The following is a 13,667-nucleotide window of genomic DNA, read 5'->3' as shown; positions in this document are numbered from 1 at the left end:
TCTGTATTCTTATGGTACCTATACCAACCAACTGCCAATGTTTCAATTCTGAAAAAAAACTACTTCGTAAGTTAATTACATGTATTTACTACTATAGAAAGAAAATATAAACTATTTTATTATTAAAAACGATATCTTTTATTGAGAAGTATTTTTTGATGCTACCCTGTTATTGATTGACAATGTTCATTTTACCAATAACAATTGGATGACATTTTTCATAAAGGTAACTTACCAAACAAAATTATAATATAATGGTAAATTGAGTTGTAAGTATCCAATGAGGTACTTATTTAAAAAGGTAATAAAGAAAATACATACATATTTTCATTATAGATAATAATATACAGTAATAATTTGAAGTTACATAATATAATATGGAGATAGAAAAAAATCATACAATTTTAATGACATAATAATGTAAGTACTTACTTAATTGGTTCTTGTCAATTTTAATCAATAATTATTATTGCAAAACAAAATGGCAGTTTTCAGAAGATATGTTATAAAGCCCAGTAATACTGCTTTCTTTATATCGGACTGCACCGTTAATTATTTTTTTTGACAATCATTTAAAATAATATATAAATTGCTGACTGTATAATTTTTGATGTTACTGTATATTAATTCCACAGAAGAAAAAAACATGAAAATACAAAACAGGATTTTAGGACGTTATTAGAATGTAAATCATTTAAGTCTGATTTATATAATTCAAAATTGAGTACCTACATTCGGTACTTTTTGGAAAACTTCACCCAATCATGATTTTTTTAAAAAAACCAATAACAAAAATCAGATGATGAACTTGCATCAATGTAAATAAGAAAACATGTGTTACTTTCCATGATAAGGCGGGTTTTTTTTTATAACGCATTTCCATAAAACTCGTTCAGCATTTAAAAAATCAATTCGAAAATGTTAACATAGTTTATTATAAATCCAATTAGTAATAATAACATTTATTACACATTACTGTAAACTTAAAAGAAAAAGAATTGGGGTATCTATGCGGACACTGTCTCCACCATTGTTTTTTTGATTATTTCTCCAAAGTTATCATCGACTTCACTGACAGCTGATACGGGCTGCGAACACTCTACGATGGCATCTTCGAGCAGCGGAACCGTCTCAGCGAGAGGAGTGGCTACCACGGGAGCCGCTGCCTTCGCTTCTTCACTATTTAAAACTGTCGGTTGCGCGAGTGCGGGCGTTTCGCCACCTTCAAAAGTTGCATAATTGTAGCGGCTTTGAATTAACTCTGAAAACGATTCTAATTTATTAGTCAGCGGGTAAGAGGCGGAATGCAAGTTAGTGTACTGACCGCTTTCTTTATTTTCACTTCCATAGCAAGGTATATCGGTCGGTCTATACGTGTCATAATTGTTTGCTACTACACCTGCGTAATCAGTATTGTTTACTGTGTTATCACCTTGCCCTTGCGGTGTTGATTTAGCAGCGTATTCGGGAGACATATACATTGGGTTATAATGATTAAAGGCATTGCTGTGATTCGGTTGTGAGAAATCTTCAAAAGTGGGAGCGCCAAATTGCTGATTGGGGTAATGTGCAGGCTCCGGATGAGCGGGATAGGCGAAATTCAAGTCGCAAGGAAACCTATTTATAGATGACGAAGCGCCTGAATAGGAAGCTTGATCGGGGTCAACGTAACTTGTTTCCTTGGCTTTGATGATGTTCGATTGAGTATTGCTGCTCGCGGCTAATCTGCTCTGATCTAAAGTATTTCGATTTTCATCATTGTAGCAGTCTTCTCGGAAGGCGTACAGGTCTAAGGAATCTTCTCTGCAGAGCAGGTTTGGTGTTGATTTATTTCCAGTAGCGGGATCGTAGTGAACGTTACCAAAGGTCCCCGTGTTGACGCAAGACTCCACTTCGAGTCGAGCAGATAAACCGACATCATGGAGTAAATTTCCACCATATTTATTTACTCCGGAAGAGCTTCCGCAGGTGATATCTTCATTTTGACTATAACTTCCCCCGGCTATTGCCAGTCGGCCAGTAGGATCGGCCCAGTGAATCTGTTCAGATGCGGCTTGAGATTTAGAGATGTTTTCTTCAGATTTTTTCTCCAACCCCAGCCTCATGAGCGTGTGAATGAAATGAGTCCGCACTCTGAGTGGATTGAATTCTATCCGTCCCGTGGTGTTTCCGCAGCCGTCTCTCGTGCAGCCGCAGGGAAAATTCAACCTGTCCACCTGGCATTTGATCGACGCTTGGCTACATGAGCAGGTTTCCGGATCGCAGTACCCCTTGCAGCCGCACCCGCAAAACTCTCGTGAAGACCGAATATCCCGGCAGTCGTCCTTCTCGAAGGCTTCGATTTTTCTGACTCCCGAGGCTCTCAGAAGCGACCTCCTCTGTCTGGTGGGCACAGGTTGCAGGAAGTAATAACTGTCCAAGTCCAGCTCGGATTCGGATACTTCGCTGGGTTCATCCTCTGAGTCAGTATAATCACTAGATGATATGGAGGAGCCCTGTAAGGAGAGACGCTCACAGCGCAATTGCTGCAGTATTTGCCGGTGAAGTCTTCTCTGTTCTGTGTTGTGTTCGGCGAGAGAAAATTTCTGACTGTGCGTGTGCTGATTTCCCATTCCCAGAGTGGACCCTCCCTGCGACGGGATACAGGTGAATCCTTGAGCTCTCGGAAAATAATACACAGTCACGGCATCGAAGCTGATGCATTTCTTCTTTTTTACTTTCGGTTCGTCGCATAATATGTCTGACTCTCTTTTTCTCTTGAGATTACTTTTTATCGGTACAATTGATGCTTCCTGACTAGTGTTGGGCACATGGAGGACATCGACGCAAGAATATCTATCGTCGTTTCCGAATTGAATTCTAGTTAGACTCTCATCACTGTTGTCTGCGACCAACGTGCAATCGGATGTATTTAAAATTTCAAAATTATCAAAATTACTACCGTCCACTATAAGGGTCGTATCGTGGTCCTTAAGATCGTCAGACGTAAAAGGCTGTGTGGTAATTTGTTCTTCGGCTATTTCGGATCCCAATCCGGAATCGCTTCCGTCAGATCTGTCCTGGGGTTCGTCTTCGCCTTCCACTGAAGTGACAGGTTCACACGGGAGACTTCCGAGAGCGGAATCTTCACTATCGGCCGATGCCACATCGGGTTTATTATCTTCAAAATCTTCAATCAGATCCGTTTCTACGAGGTGTTTCTCAATAGACACGCAGTTTAAATCGCTACTTACACCGAAATTTACTTGTACGTCTGATTTCATAGCGGTGTCTATTTTCACTTCACTGGAAATTTTTTCGGAGTTGATAAATTCTTTGCAAAACGCTAGAGCACTTAAACCGTTGGATTCTTTATGTTCGACACTGTTACCACTGTTGTCTTTTTCACTTTCTGGCACACCGACTCGTCTAACAATATCACTACACTCTGATACATCCGGAGTGTTGGTCGGCAGGCAGTCTCCTGGCGAGGAAGGCAAACTGACGCAGTTCTGAGATGCGCTCCGATCGCCGGAGTCGACTTCATGTCCAGATGAAATGTTCTGCTTGCAGTTCACCGGGTGATCTTCACTCATATTGGTCCCCATGCTTGGGAGATGTTTTCTGTGAAAGAAGTAATTAGAATAAGTGTTTAGTTTACTCGATGGAGACTTTTATACTTCAAGCAAGTTATGTCCTTATAATGTCTAGAGATTTCCACCCTGTAACTGTTCATTCATTCAAACTTTCTTCAGCCTCGACCAAGAACAAAATATAAAAACAGCCACATCCAGATATATTTTTTAATTATGAATAGAGTTGCCACTTCATAACTTTGCGCTCCGGCTCTAGGATGAAAATGATGTAATAGGTATTCTAAAAATATATTTTTTTACATATAATATCCATTTATTTTCTTATTACTACATATATTAATACAAGTGAATATCATTTGATCCAATTTTATGCAAGGTAATCAGGCAAAGAGGCGTATCAGTGTAGCAGGGGTAGTCAACCTGGTCGCTACTGCCCACTAGCGGGCGTTGCAGCTTCCATGGTGGGCGGTAGGGGTTTTAAAAATTACTTTAAACGTTACTTCCCTACTTTATAAATCACCATTACTGTGGAACCGGTGGGCGGTTGGAAAATTTTACTACTAACAGAGATACAAAAGTGGGCGGTAGGTATAAAAAGGTTGACTACCCCTGCTATAAAGCGTATATTGTTCTACATCCAAATACACAGTTTTAAACCAATATGCGTCTTGCAGTTGTTCCTAAATAGTTTACGTCTTGTAAACTACAAAAAAGACATGTTTAAATAATCAAGGTTTGTCAGTGAATTTAGCTAAAGTCGTCTCCTATATACCTATCTCAAAGAAAAAAAAACAAAAAAGGATTGTAACAATATGCAAAGTTCCAATCTAAGCTCAGCATACCTACATTACACCAATATGCCATGATATTTTATAATCTGTTTGTGTTTGAATTGGGGTGGGCTGGTAAAAAAAGAATGTGTTGAAAGAAGGGGGCGCACTCAAGTTTAAAGTTTAGGAAACACTACAATAAACAAATTAAATTGACACTTTTTTCGAGCATGCACACAAAATTCAAATACTTACTCTACCACAGATAAAAAAATTAAATGCCTAGGTACCGGAAATATTTAAAATTTATAAGTAATTATTTATTTATTACTAACAGTCTATGTAGCTTATCTAGATGTTAATCGATAGAAAAACTTATTTACTAGAGTGTAGGCATTTGTGGTTACGATATCATGAGAAATACGTCCCACTAAAAAATATGTTCATTTTTCTGTTTGCTTATTGATTCATTTATTTTCAATCGCAATATTTTTTAGCACGCCCCTGATTTGCAAGGAGTCTTAGCATCATTGGCGCACTGTGAAGTAAATAGGTAGATATATTTAAATAAATTTATATATCAATTAATGAGTAGGTACATTATTCATCTATTATGGTTAGTAATTAAATTCGTTTCAAATGTGACAGTAAAGTCAGGCAGTTGCATTTTTTTTTTAAATTAGAATAAAAACGTATATCGTTAAAAAAGGATTAAGTAATTGTGTGAATTATGTGGTAATTTTGTTTTAATTTAATCAATAATATAATGTCTTTTCAACAAGAATGAATTGACAATTAAAATGTAAAAATAATAACATTCAAATTTGACACAGTAGTGTGCGTCAGGCATGGGCTGACAGGGCTCTAGCCTGGGGGCCCGGGCTCAGGAGGGGCCCGGCGAGGCCAGTCGACCAGATAAGTGAGATAAACACACAGCACAAATTTGCTTTAATAGTAAAAAAGTCACTATTTTACTTCGATAATGTTATTACTTAAAATTATATGGTTGTACGATAAAAATTTTAATTGTGTATCGACAGTCGACAACTCCTTAAGGATATACTTCAGTTGAGGCATGGTCTAAAGGGGAGGGCAAACTTTTTGGATGGAGGGCCAAATTCAAGAATTCAAAATGAGCGGCGGGCCGCAAGTAAAACACCATTTTTAGATATACACTATTTATTATCACGAAAAATAAACATTACAAAAAAATGAATGAGAAGAATGAAACTGTTGTACATTTTTTAAATTCAGGTGTTAATGTTGACATTACAAAAAAATGAATGAGAAGAATGAAACTGTTGTACATTTTTTAAATTCAGGTGTTAATGTTGTAGTTGATATTCTCAAAACTGCTTGTAAATGGGGATCGGAGATATTTGACCGTAAAGAATTTTTATTGAGGTTCATGATCGAAAATGTTTGTTCACATATATAGGTTGATCCAAAAATAATGAACATTTTTCGTACATAATCTTTAAGTCGGTCGAATTTGTCTGAATTAAGGGCATTGTAAAATTTGGAGATTTCTTCACGACGTGCAATTCTCTTAAATCAGTGTCACACTGCAGATCAATAATCTCAAGTTGTAGCTCTGTCGGTACACTATCAATATCTATTGAAAATGGATCGTGTACTATTGCTAAACTAGTCTCAATTTTTCACCAAATTTTTGTGAAAAGTCGTCATTCAGAGCTTTAATAATTTTACCATATTCTTCAAATTTATATTCTGATATATTCAGCAACTTCAAAGTTGCAAAGTGGTCCACGTTGTTATTCGATATTTGTTGAAGGAATAACTTGAGTTTTAATTGAAATCCATTCAAACTTTTTACCATATCATGGGCATATATTTTTTTGCCTTGCAACGCGGAGTTAAAAGTATTTAAATGTGTCACGATGTTCAACGTAGAAAATAGTGGTTACATAGTGTGAGACGAGACACAAGGAAGACGTACTGAGATAATACATTTACGAAACAACAAATTCTTCAATATTTAATATATTATATTATAGAAGTACAATTAATAATGATGGCGGGCCGCAAAAAAATACCCGGCGGGCCACATGCGGCCCGCGGGCCGCAGTTTGCCCCCCCTGGTCTAAACTAAAAAGATCGTGGCTAGGCGATGCGCGGATTGTGCAAATGACGCGTGCTGAACGAAATATAATTTGTCATAAAAATCCAACATGCGTCCATTTACTGTTATGTTTATTGTTATATTACTAATAAGTAATAATAATAGTATATTCATTGACATGTTTTCTTTTTTCAGTACATACGTAAAATTTTTTAGACATCTTTACACGATTTAAGAATATTTTCATCCGACGCCATGACAAAACAAATCGACGTGCGCACACCTCTCTATCGGTCTCCGATTGACGAGTGAGAAATTTCGTCGCACCTACTGTTGAAAATTATTTGCCGTTTCACTGAAGTACGCTCCTAATTCAAATGGATGTAGGTATTAAAATATACAACAAAAAACACTAAATATACACATTAATTTTACCGCGTACACCATTTGGAAAACGCTACTGTAGAGCACTGCCTTTATCCTTAGAGATAGGTAGGGGGCCCCGCCAAACGTCCTAGCATGGGTGCCCGGTTCAGGATGTGGGGCCATGGCATCATGAAATATGTATTTATTTTAAATATAATTATTATTGGCCGTATCGCTGACTTACCAATAATATCCAACATGTGCAAGTATAACGAGTATGCACGTCATATATTTTTATACGATACCTACGAAGATTTAGTTTTGAATTTATGGGGGGAAATATACCTATGTGTTTTCCAAGAGCCTATTTCAAAACTGAAAACACCTCAGTTGAACACACGAAAGTTGTGTTCGAGAGAAGCACAATTAATTTACATTTATGTATTAAAACGTTCCAATCAATGACAATATGTGAAATATTATAAAATGAATAGTAAAATTTATGCTTACAATATTATTACAAAAGTGATGAAAACGAAGAGCTGGAAGTTGAATTTTGCTGGATATCAATTCTGTCGACAGCATACCGGTTTATTTTCCCTATGGTCGCAAAACCATTCTCTGAGGAACGTTCCTACACTCCTCTAGCGAATGAAATAAACCTCTATACATCTCGCTCACCCTCGTGCGTATTGCATTCATCCGGTCGCAGGGCATCTCTTTCTGCGTACAAACTATGTGGGCTGGGCATATATTCATTTTTATCCTCTGTGTTGCGTTTCGTTTCGCGAATCGCCACAGTTCACATTCACAATAGGAAGTGCAAATCGTAATATGCGTAATGCCGTCCGTACGTTCGCCGATATTAATATTATCATTTCAAAGAGATAATGGACCAGTCTTTTTTTAAATACTGCCATGCCTTACCACACAACGTAATATTATTTGTAAGTAGTGCGGGGATTTGAACTACGAACCTCTCGATTAAATTAAAATTGACAAGAGTGACAGACCGGCGCAATCTGATTCTTCTGCGCAAAGGCGCAAGTTTAAAAACAGATTGTTTGAAAGTTTATTTGATTTATATTATTTTAGTACACACACGTAAAACGTTAATCACTGTTTTTAGTAATCGGATCTGGAATAATACGTGTCTTTGAGAAAGAACACGATTGTTTTATTAGCGCACAATGTCCATATTTATTGCCAGATAGGATGTTTTAAACATAGATAATACTTTTTAAAATCGAACACAATGTTGTACTGTCACTTTTAAATTAGTAAACACTGTTTATTTAGTTCACTTCCATTGAATAAATAATAAATCGTATCCCCACGGGCGCGACACCATTTAGGTTATGTCCCCGTGACGACACACTCAAATATAATGTTTACTTTATAAAAAAATATTTCGAATGTTTTTTTGAAAAATAATACTGCAGAGATCCTCAACTGTTTCGAACACAACAAGCACATATACAACCAATTATTGTTTTGGCAGTAATTCGGCGTCCAGAATTATTTATGAAATCCGTATTTTTTTGTTTATTCTGAATGAATAGTTAAAATTACTAAAATACACGGAACAAAATATTAAATGTTTTATTACACTGACAGCGTTCGGTACAAAAGCAACGTCGGCAACGAACGAGGATGCCGAGAACGACTGAGAGAGCGAGGGAACAAAAGTGTTCGCGTCGCCCGTTTGAGTTTGTATCGCCCGCTGCGATAGTCGGCAGCCATCGTCGTGTGGTTGTGTGCGAGCTATATTGTGTACTTGGTACATGTGCAATCGCTCTGTGTGTGAATACTACATCCATGATTGTGTGTTTTAGGCAGTTGTTGTCAAGCAATAAACTTCGGGAAAGGCAAAAAAAATATTTAAATTTTTATTGTCAAGTTCAAAAAGTGTAGTCATTATAATAATATTATGGGTGACACAATTTGACGCAAATGACGCGATCGATTCGGCAGAAAATTTCAAAGTGGGCCTCTAAACAGTTTTAACCAGTAATTTTTATATTATCTTACTAACACCTTAAACAGATGCATATTTATCACAAATTGAGTATAAAATATTAAATAGCATAACAAAACCCCAGCAAATAACATCAAAAGGACACATAATATAACCACTCAAACATACACATACGCAAACAAATAAATTTAAAAAAATAATAATATATTATAGATAAAATAATATGATGCCTTTCCTTGACAAATATTATTATCTATCAGGGCTGTCATTTTCAATAACGATTATTTTTGGTTACACGATCTGATTTTAAGAAAAAGATTCATTGATATTGTTACAGATATTATGTGCATCGGTAGTAGGAATTTATGGTTTTTGTTTAATTTTTATCATGAAGGGCCTCAAAATCAGCCAGTGTCTCGGGCCTCCAAGTCCTTAAACCTGCCACTGGGGTACCAAATCCGAATAAAATAGTAATTTCTATCCTTGCTATCATAGTCATACAATGTTAACGATTTCCAAATTATATTGTATTATCACTGTATAATATTGTTCCTTCTATAAGTGTATACGCTAATTAATATTTGGTACATAAATAATATAATGTATTATGATGGTGTGTGCCCGTTTCAGAGTAATTTACAGAACCCGTTAGAAATTACTCAAATTTATCTAGTGAAAATTCCAACCAATATATTGTACGGTTGCTATTATCCACTGACCATTGATTAGTGCTCGGGTTTGGTGGGGGGTGAGGTATTTAAAATAAAATTACCTGCGTAAAATCAAGGTAGATTATCAGAGTACCGGTATATAAAACATGCATTGTGGGAGTCGAGTGGACCTTACCATTTACTTACAAGTTATTATAAATGAATACCTACCGGAAACTTAAAAGGCTGTAAGTGCCAGAAATTATGAAAACGGTTTTATTTAGGAAATGGATAGCATGTGCCAAGGCCAATGTCCTACATAAGGATACATGTGCCACTGATGCCCGGAAATAGTTCTTAAAAAATCCAAAAGATGGCGTTGGTTATGGGTTGGTTGTATGAATTGAATGTTTGAGTGTATTTTTAAATTCCCAACTACCTTCTTTTTTGAAAATGGCACTTACGCCCTTTTAAGTTTCCGGTATTCAAATTTGTTTATTCTACATACAGTTAAAATTTGCTGTAGAAAAAAGATATTGGTATGCATTAGGTAATTTTATTGTGATACAAAATGTATAAGTATACAAAAAAAAAAACGTTTGCCTTGCAAACGTAATGTACATATTGGTACTATCGTTATAAATTATAATGCATTGTACACTTTTGCATAATTATTATTATGAGTTGCATAATAATTATAAAATGACGGTCCACGGCTCGATTTGGTTTCAAACCCATTATTCATCATTTTGGTCGGTTTGGCTTGAGAGCCACTGGTTGAGCGCATGCGCCTTGGTGTCGCGCATAATGACGTAAGTCGAATGCTGGCTGGTAGGGCCTTGAACGTGCGTCGGTGAAACGGTCTGGGGAATAAAATAAACGCTCAACGGAACTCAGTTTCACGTTGTTTCCAATTCTACATTCTGTGTACATGTTCAATAACAAAAATACACCGGCCCCGCAATGTGTCACACAGCCAAGATTGTAAACAGTGCATAATAATACAAAATGTAGGCGCCAAACGAGATATATTTTTTAAATGTTCACGGACTGACTACAGAGCTTGCGTTTTATCTTCTTAGCAGTTTTTAGAAAATTTTAGGTAAATATTCTGTAGATAACATGTCATTTTCGGCATAACAAAGTGGCTAATAATAAGATTCATATTTTTACCTCAGAATACCGGCAGCAAAACATATTAATCTAAATCCCAATTAATTTATTAGCATTTATAATATGTGTACAAACCTACAAACTTATCTAAAGAATGGATGGGGGAGCCACTGTCGAAAACTACCCAATCAAGCTCGCAACTGAATAGAATCTGACATTCGAATGACGTTTTCAAAATGGCGTCCATATGGTAGTTCGTAGTTCAATTTTTGACCATCTTCAGATAAGTTTGTAGGACTGTACCCACTACTCGCGTAAAGACACTATCTGTAGGTACCACAAGCGCATGCGCGAATCCAAAACAATATACCTACCTACCTACATAGTAAATATTATTATAATATGCTGACCGTTTGAAAACTACATATATTATTATTAGCTGGAACATGACATGTACCTATTGTATGTGCTAAAAATGTAATTTATAGGCGACTAGTGAAACCAAAAATATAATAGGTATACTTAAGTAATGAAATTATTTGATATTTTAGTCAAATCTAGAGCAATAATAAATTGATTGAATAATATGCGGCAGCCGTTACCATGCCATCGGTGCAGCCGTAGGATACTGTTTTAAAACAAAAATAACGTTATATTATTATTGTATCATCATGTAGGTATTCACCATTGTCAATTATTGGCTTCAATTATCTGACAAACGATTTACCTAGTAATATTTCTAAAAAAATCATTCCATGTTTTTACTGTCAACAGTGCTTATTTTAAACTATCGTGACAATAACTGTTTACACGTAAAATTGCTGTCTCTCCAATTCATTCTTTAGGAGTGAGCGATACGCGATGTTGTCATTTTATGGTACTATTTGACGACAGTGAAAATCGGCCAACCTGAAAGTTCGTTTTGTTGCTGGCATGTTCGTCACTATCGTCCTACTGCGCAGGCGTAGATCGAAAAAAAAATACTGTCACATGAAAATTCAGAAGCTTTCAAGCTTGTTTGATTCGTTCTTGCAATCTTGCCAACTGCAGTATAATACATACTTACCCATAAATTTTCTTACTGTCAACAGTAAATCCATGCACGTGTAAACGGGGTATTACTTTACGGCTTACATAAAATGTATTGTTTTTGATTATGTCACTTGTCTCATTGACGGCTGATTCGTAATATTCTGAGGCATCTGAAATCAGGCAGGCCTCCAAAAATGAACTAATCTTTTCTAACCGTTTGGTGAGCTTGAAGTACCTAGCGGGAACAGAATTCGATACGAATCTCGTCGAAACATTAGAATACGCCATACGGCATCAGCGCGTCTATTCTATACACAGACTGCTCTACGGCAGCTATCTAGGGCAGGTTTGTATCGAAATATCAGCACTTATTGTAACAATTACTTACAATAAATTAGGTAGTTGTAATTGTTACAATAAGTGCTATGTTTTAACAGCACCTCTCTTGGCTGTGTTAACTTTAGAGCGAGATAACACAGTTTTGTCTGTTTAGACGGCTAACTTATTGTAAATATAAATAGGTTACCCAATACATAAATATGATAAAGTGATAATATTTGTCATTTTAGCGGTCGATAAGTATAGAATAGACCCACCGGTGTCTATAGTCTATCTTCAAAAACATATTTATTTTATAGCGTTAACCGTCAAATTCATGGTGGAAATGCATTGTATTAGGTCGGTATTAATTTAAATAAAACGCATCTTACAGTACCTACCTTAGACTATAGATACATACCTACTCACTAATTCCACTTTATTTAATGCATATAATATTGGCATGTCAGTCTATTAATTTTATTAGGTAGTTATAAACCCACGATCAATTTAATTTGTACAATTCCTACATTTCATGATTCAGCCCCTTTTTACGCGCGTTTGAGGTTTTGCAATAAAAAATTAACAAAACGTCAGTGGGTTGCCATGGGTAGAAAAGGTAAAGCCCTTTTAATAAATACGGTGACGACTTTTGAGGATAAAAATGGACTAGTGGGTAATATCGAGGTCCTTTTTTGAATAGGGTCCAAAAGACCACTAGAAAGTCTCTGACTATGAGTTCATAATTTTATTTGCGCTTACTTAATGCTTTTTATTGGTAGGTAGCCTAAATAGGTACTATTTATAGTAGGTAAGTACCTACCTAATCTAGATATTTATTTACCTATACACAAACATCATCGCGTATAACTTACCTATGCATCTATTGCATGCACAAGGCTGCTATCGAGGGTAGTGTATCATATTTATGTATTGAGATATTATAATTGTTACAATAAGTTAGCCGTCTAAACTGTATTTCGCTCTGAAAGTTAACACAGCCAGGAGAGGTAGGTACTGTTAAAATATAGCACTTTTTAACAGTTCTGACGGTTAACATAGGTATTGTAACAATTAACCGCCTCAATACATAAATATAATAAACTAGGTACCCTCGATAGCAGTCTTGTGTATAGAATAGCTGATGTGCTGGTTGGTATCGTAATTCGTAATGGGTTTTTTTACTATGATTATTTGTTGTTAGCATATAAGATATTAAGATGTGTTAACAAGAGTTGACGTGAAGCAATACTCACACAGACGCATTGTTTATAAAAAGGATGTTTCAAATTTTTAAATCGACATCAACGTATACGCATGTTGTCCTCTTTTCGCTACGAGCGCAATAAGTAGACGTAAGCAAGACAAACGGATGTTTCTCGTAGACGTTGTGCAATGCCCGTTGCCTCAGAAATGCACACTGTCACATTTTTTTGAATTTTGTTTTTTATAAATAATAAATAATAAAATAATATAACCTTGGCTTTCGATTTATATTGGTTCTGATATAATTTATCTCAGACGCAATTAATTACCCATAAATAAAATCATACCCTCCCCACACCTGTCACTGATAAAATCGCGGGGAAATCAATTTGGAAAAGGAAATGAGAAAAACCTTTCCATATTTTTTGCGACTGTTAGGTGTGTTCTGACTTTGGGCGCCATTGAATAATTAATTCTTATGCATCATGGGTGCTATGAAAGTATGAACTGAATATGTTTGGGAATTCCTAACCCTATGTTTTATGGGGAGGGGGTGGAGAGGTAGAACATCACAAA

At 36.0% G+C, this 13,667-nt stretch overlaps 1 protein-coding gene across 2 annotated transcripts; it reads right to left on the bottom strand.

Moving 5' to 3' along the window:
* Positions 1-124: 124 nt before the first annotated feature.
* On the bottom strand, positions 125-8,462 carry Axud1 (AXIN1 up-regulated 1). 2 transcript variants are annotated; one of them, XM_085955927.1, is made up of 2 exons: positions 7,305-8,462; positions 125-3,603 (listed from the first exon to the last, which is right to left on the bottom strand). In XM_085955927.1, exon 2 carries the CDS (start codon positions 3,585-3,587, stop codon positions 1,008-1,010), a length of 2,580 nt encoding a protein of 859 aa, XP_085812053.1. In that variant the 5' UTR covers positions 3,588-3,603; positions 7,305-8,462; the 3' UTR covers positions 125-1,007. The 2 variants fall into 2 exon arrangements, with proteins under 2 accessions (XP_085812053.1, XP_085812052.1); XM_085955926.1 differs by having other exon boundaries at positions 7,476-8,462.
* Positions 8,463-13,667: the final 5,205 nt, after the last annotated feature.

This window comes from Rhyacophila brunnea, unplaced genomic scaffold (genome assembly GCF_057557595.1).
Source record: "Rhyacophila brunnea isolate RB1 unplaced genomic scaffold, BYU_Rbru_1.0 scaffold_5, whole genome shotgun sequence".
Classification (NCBI taxonomy): domain Eukaryota; kingdom Metazoa; phylum Arthropoda; class Insecta; order Trichoptera; family Rhyacophilidae; genus Rhyacophila; species Rhyacophila brunnea.
Note: the sequence above shows the minus strand (reverse complement) of the source record. Positions and strands in the feature narration are given on the sequence as shown.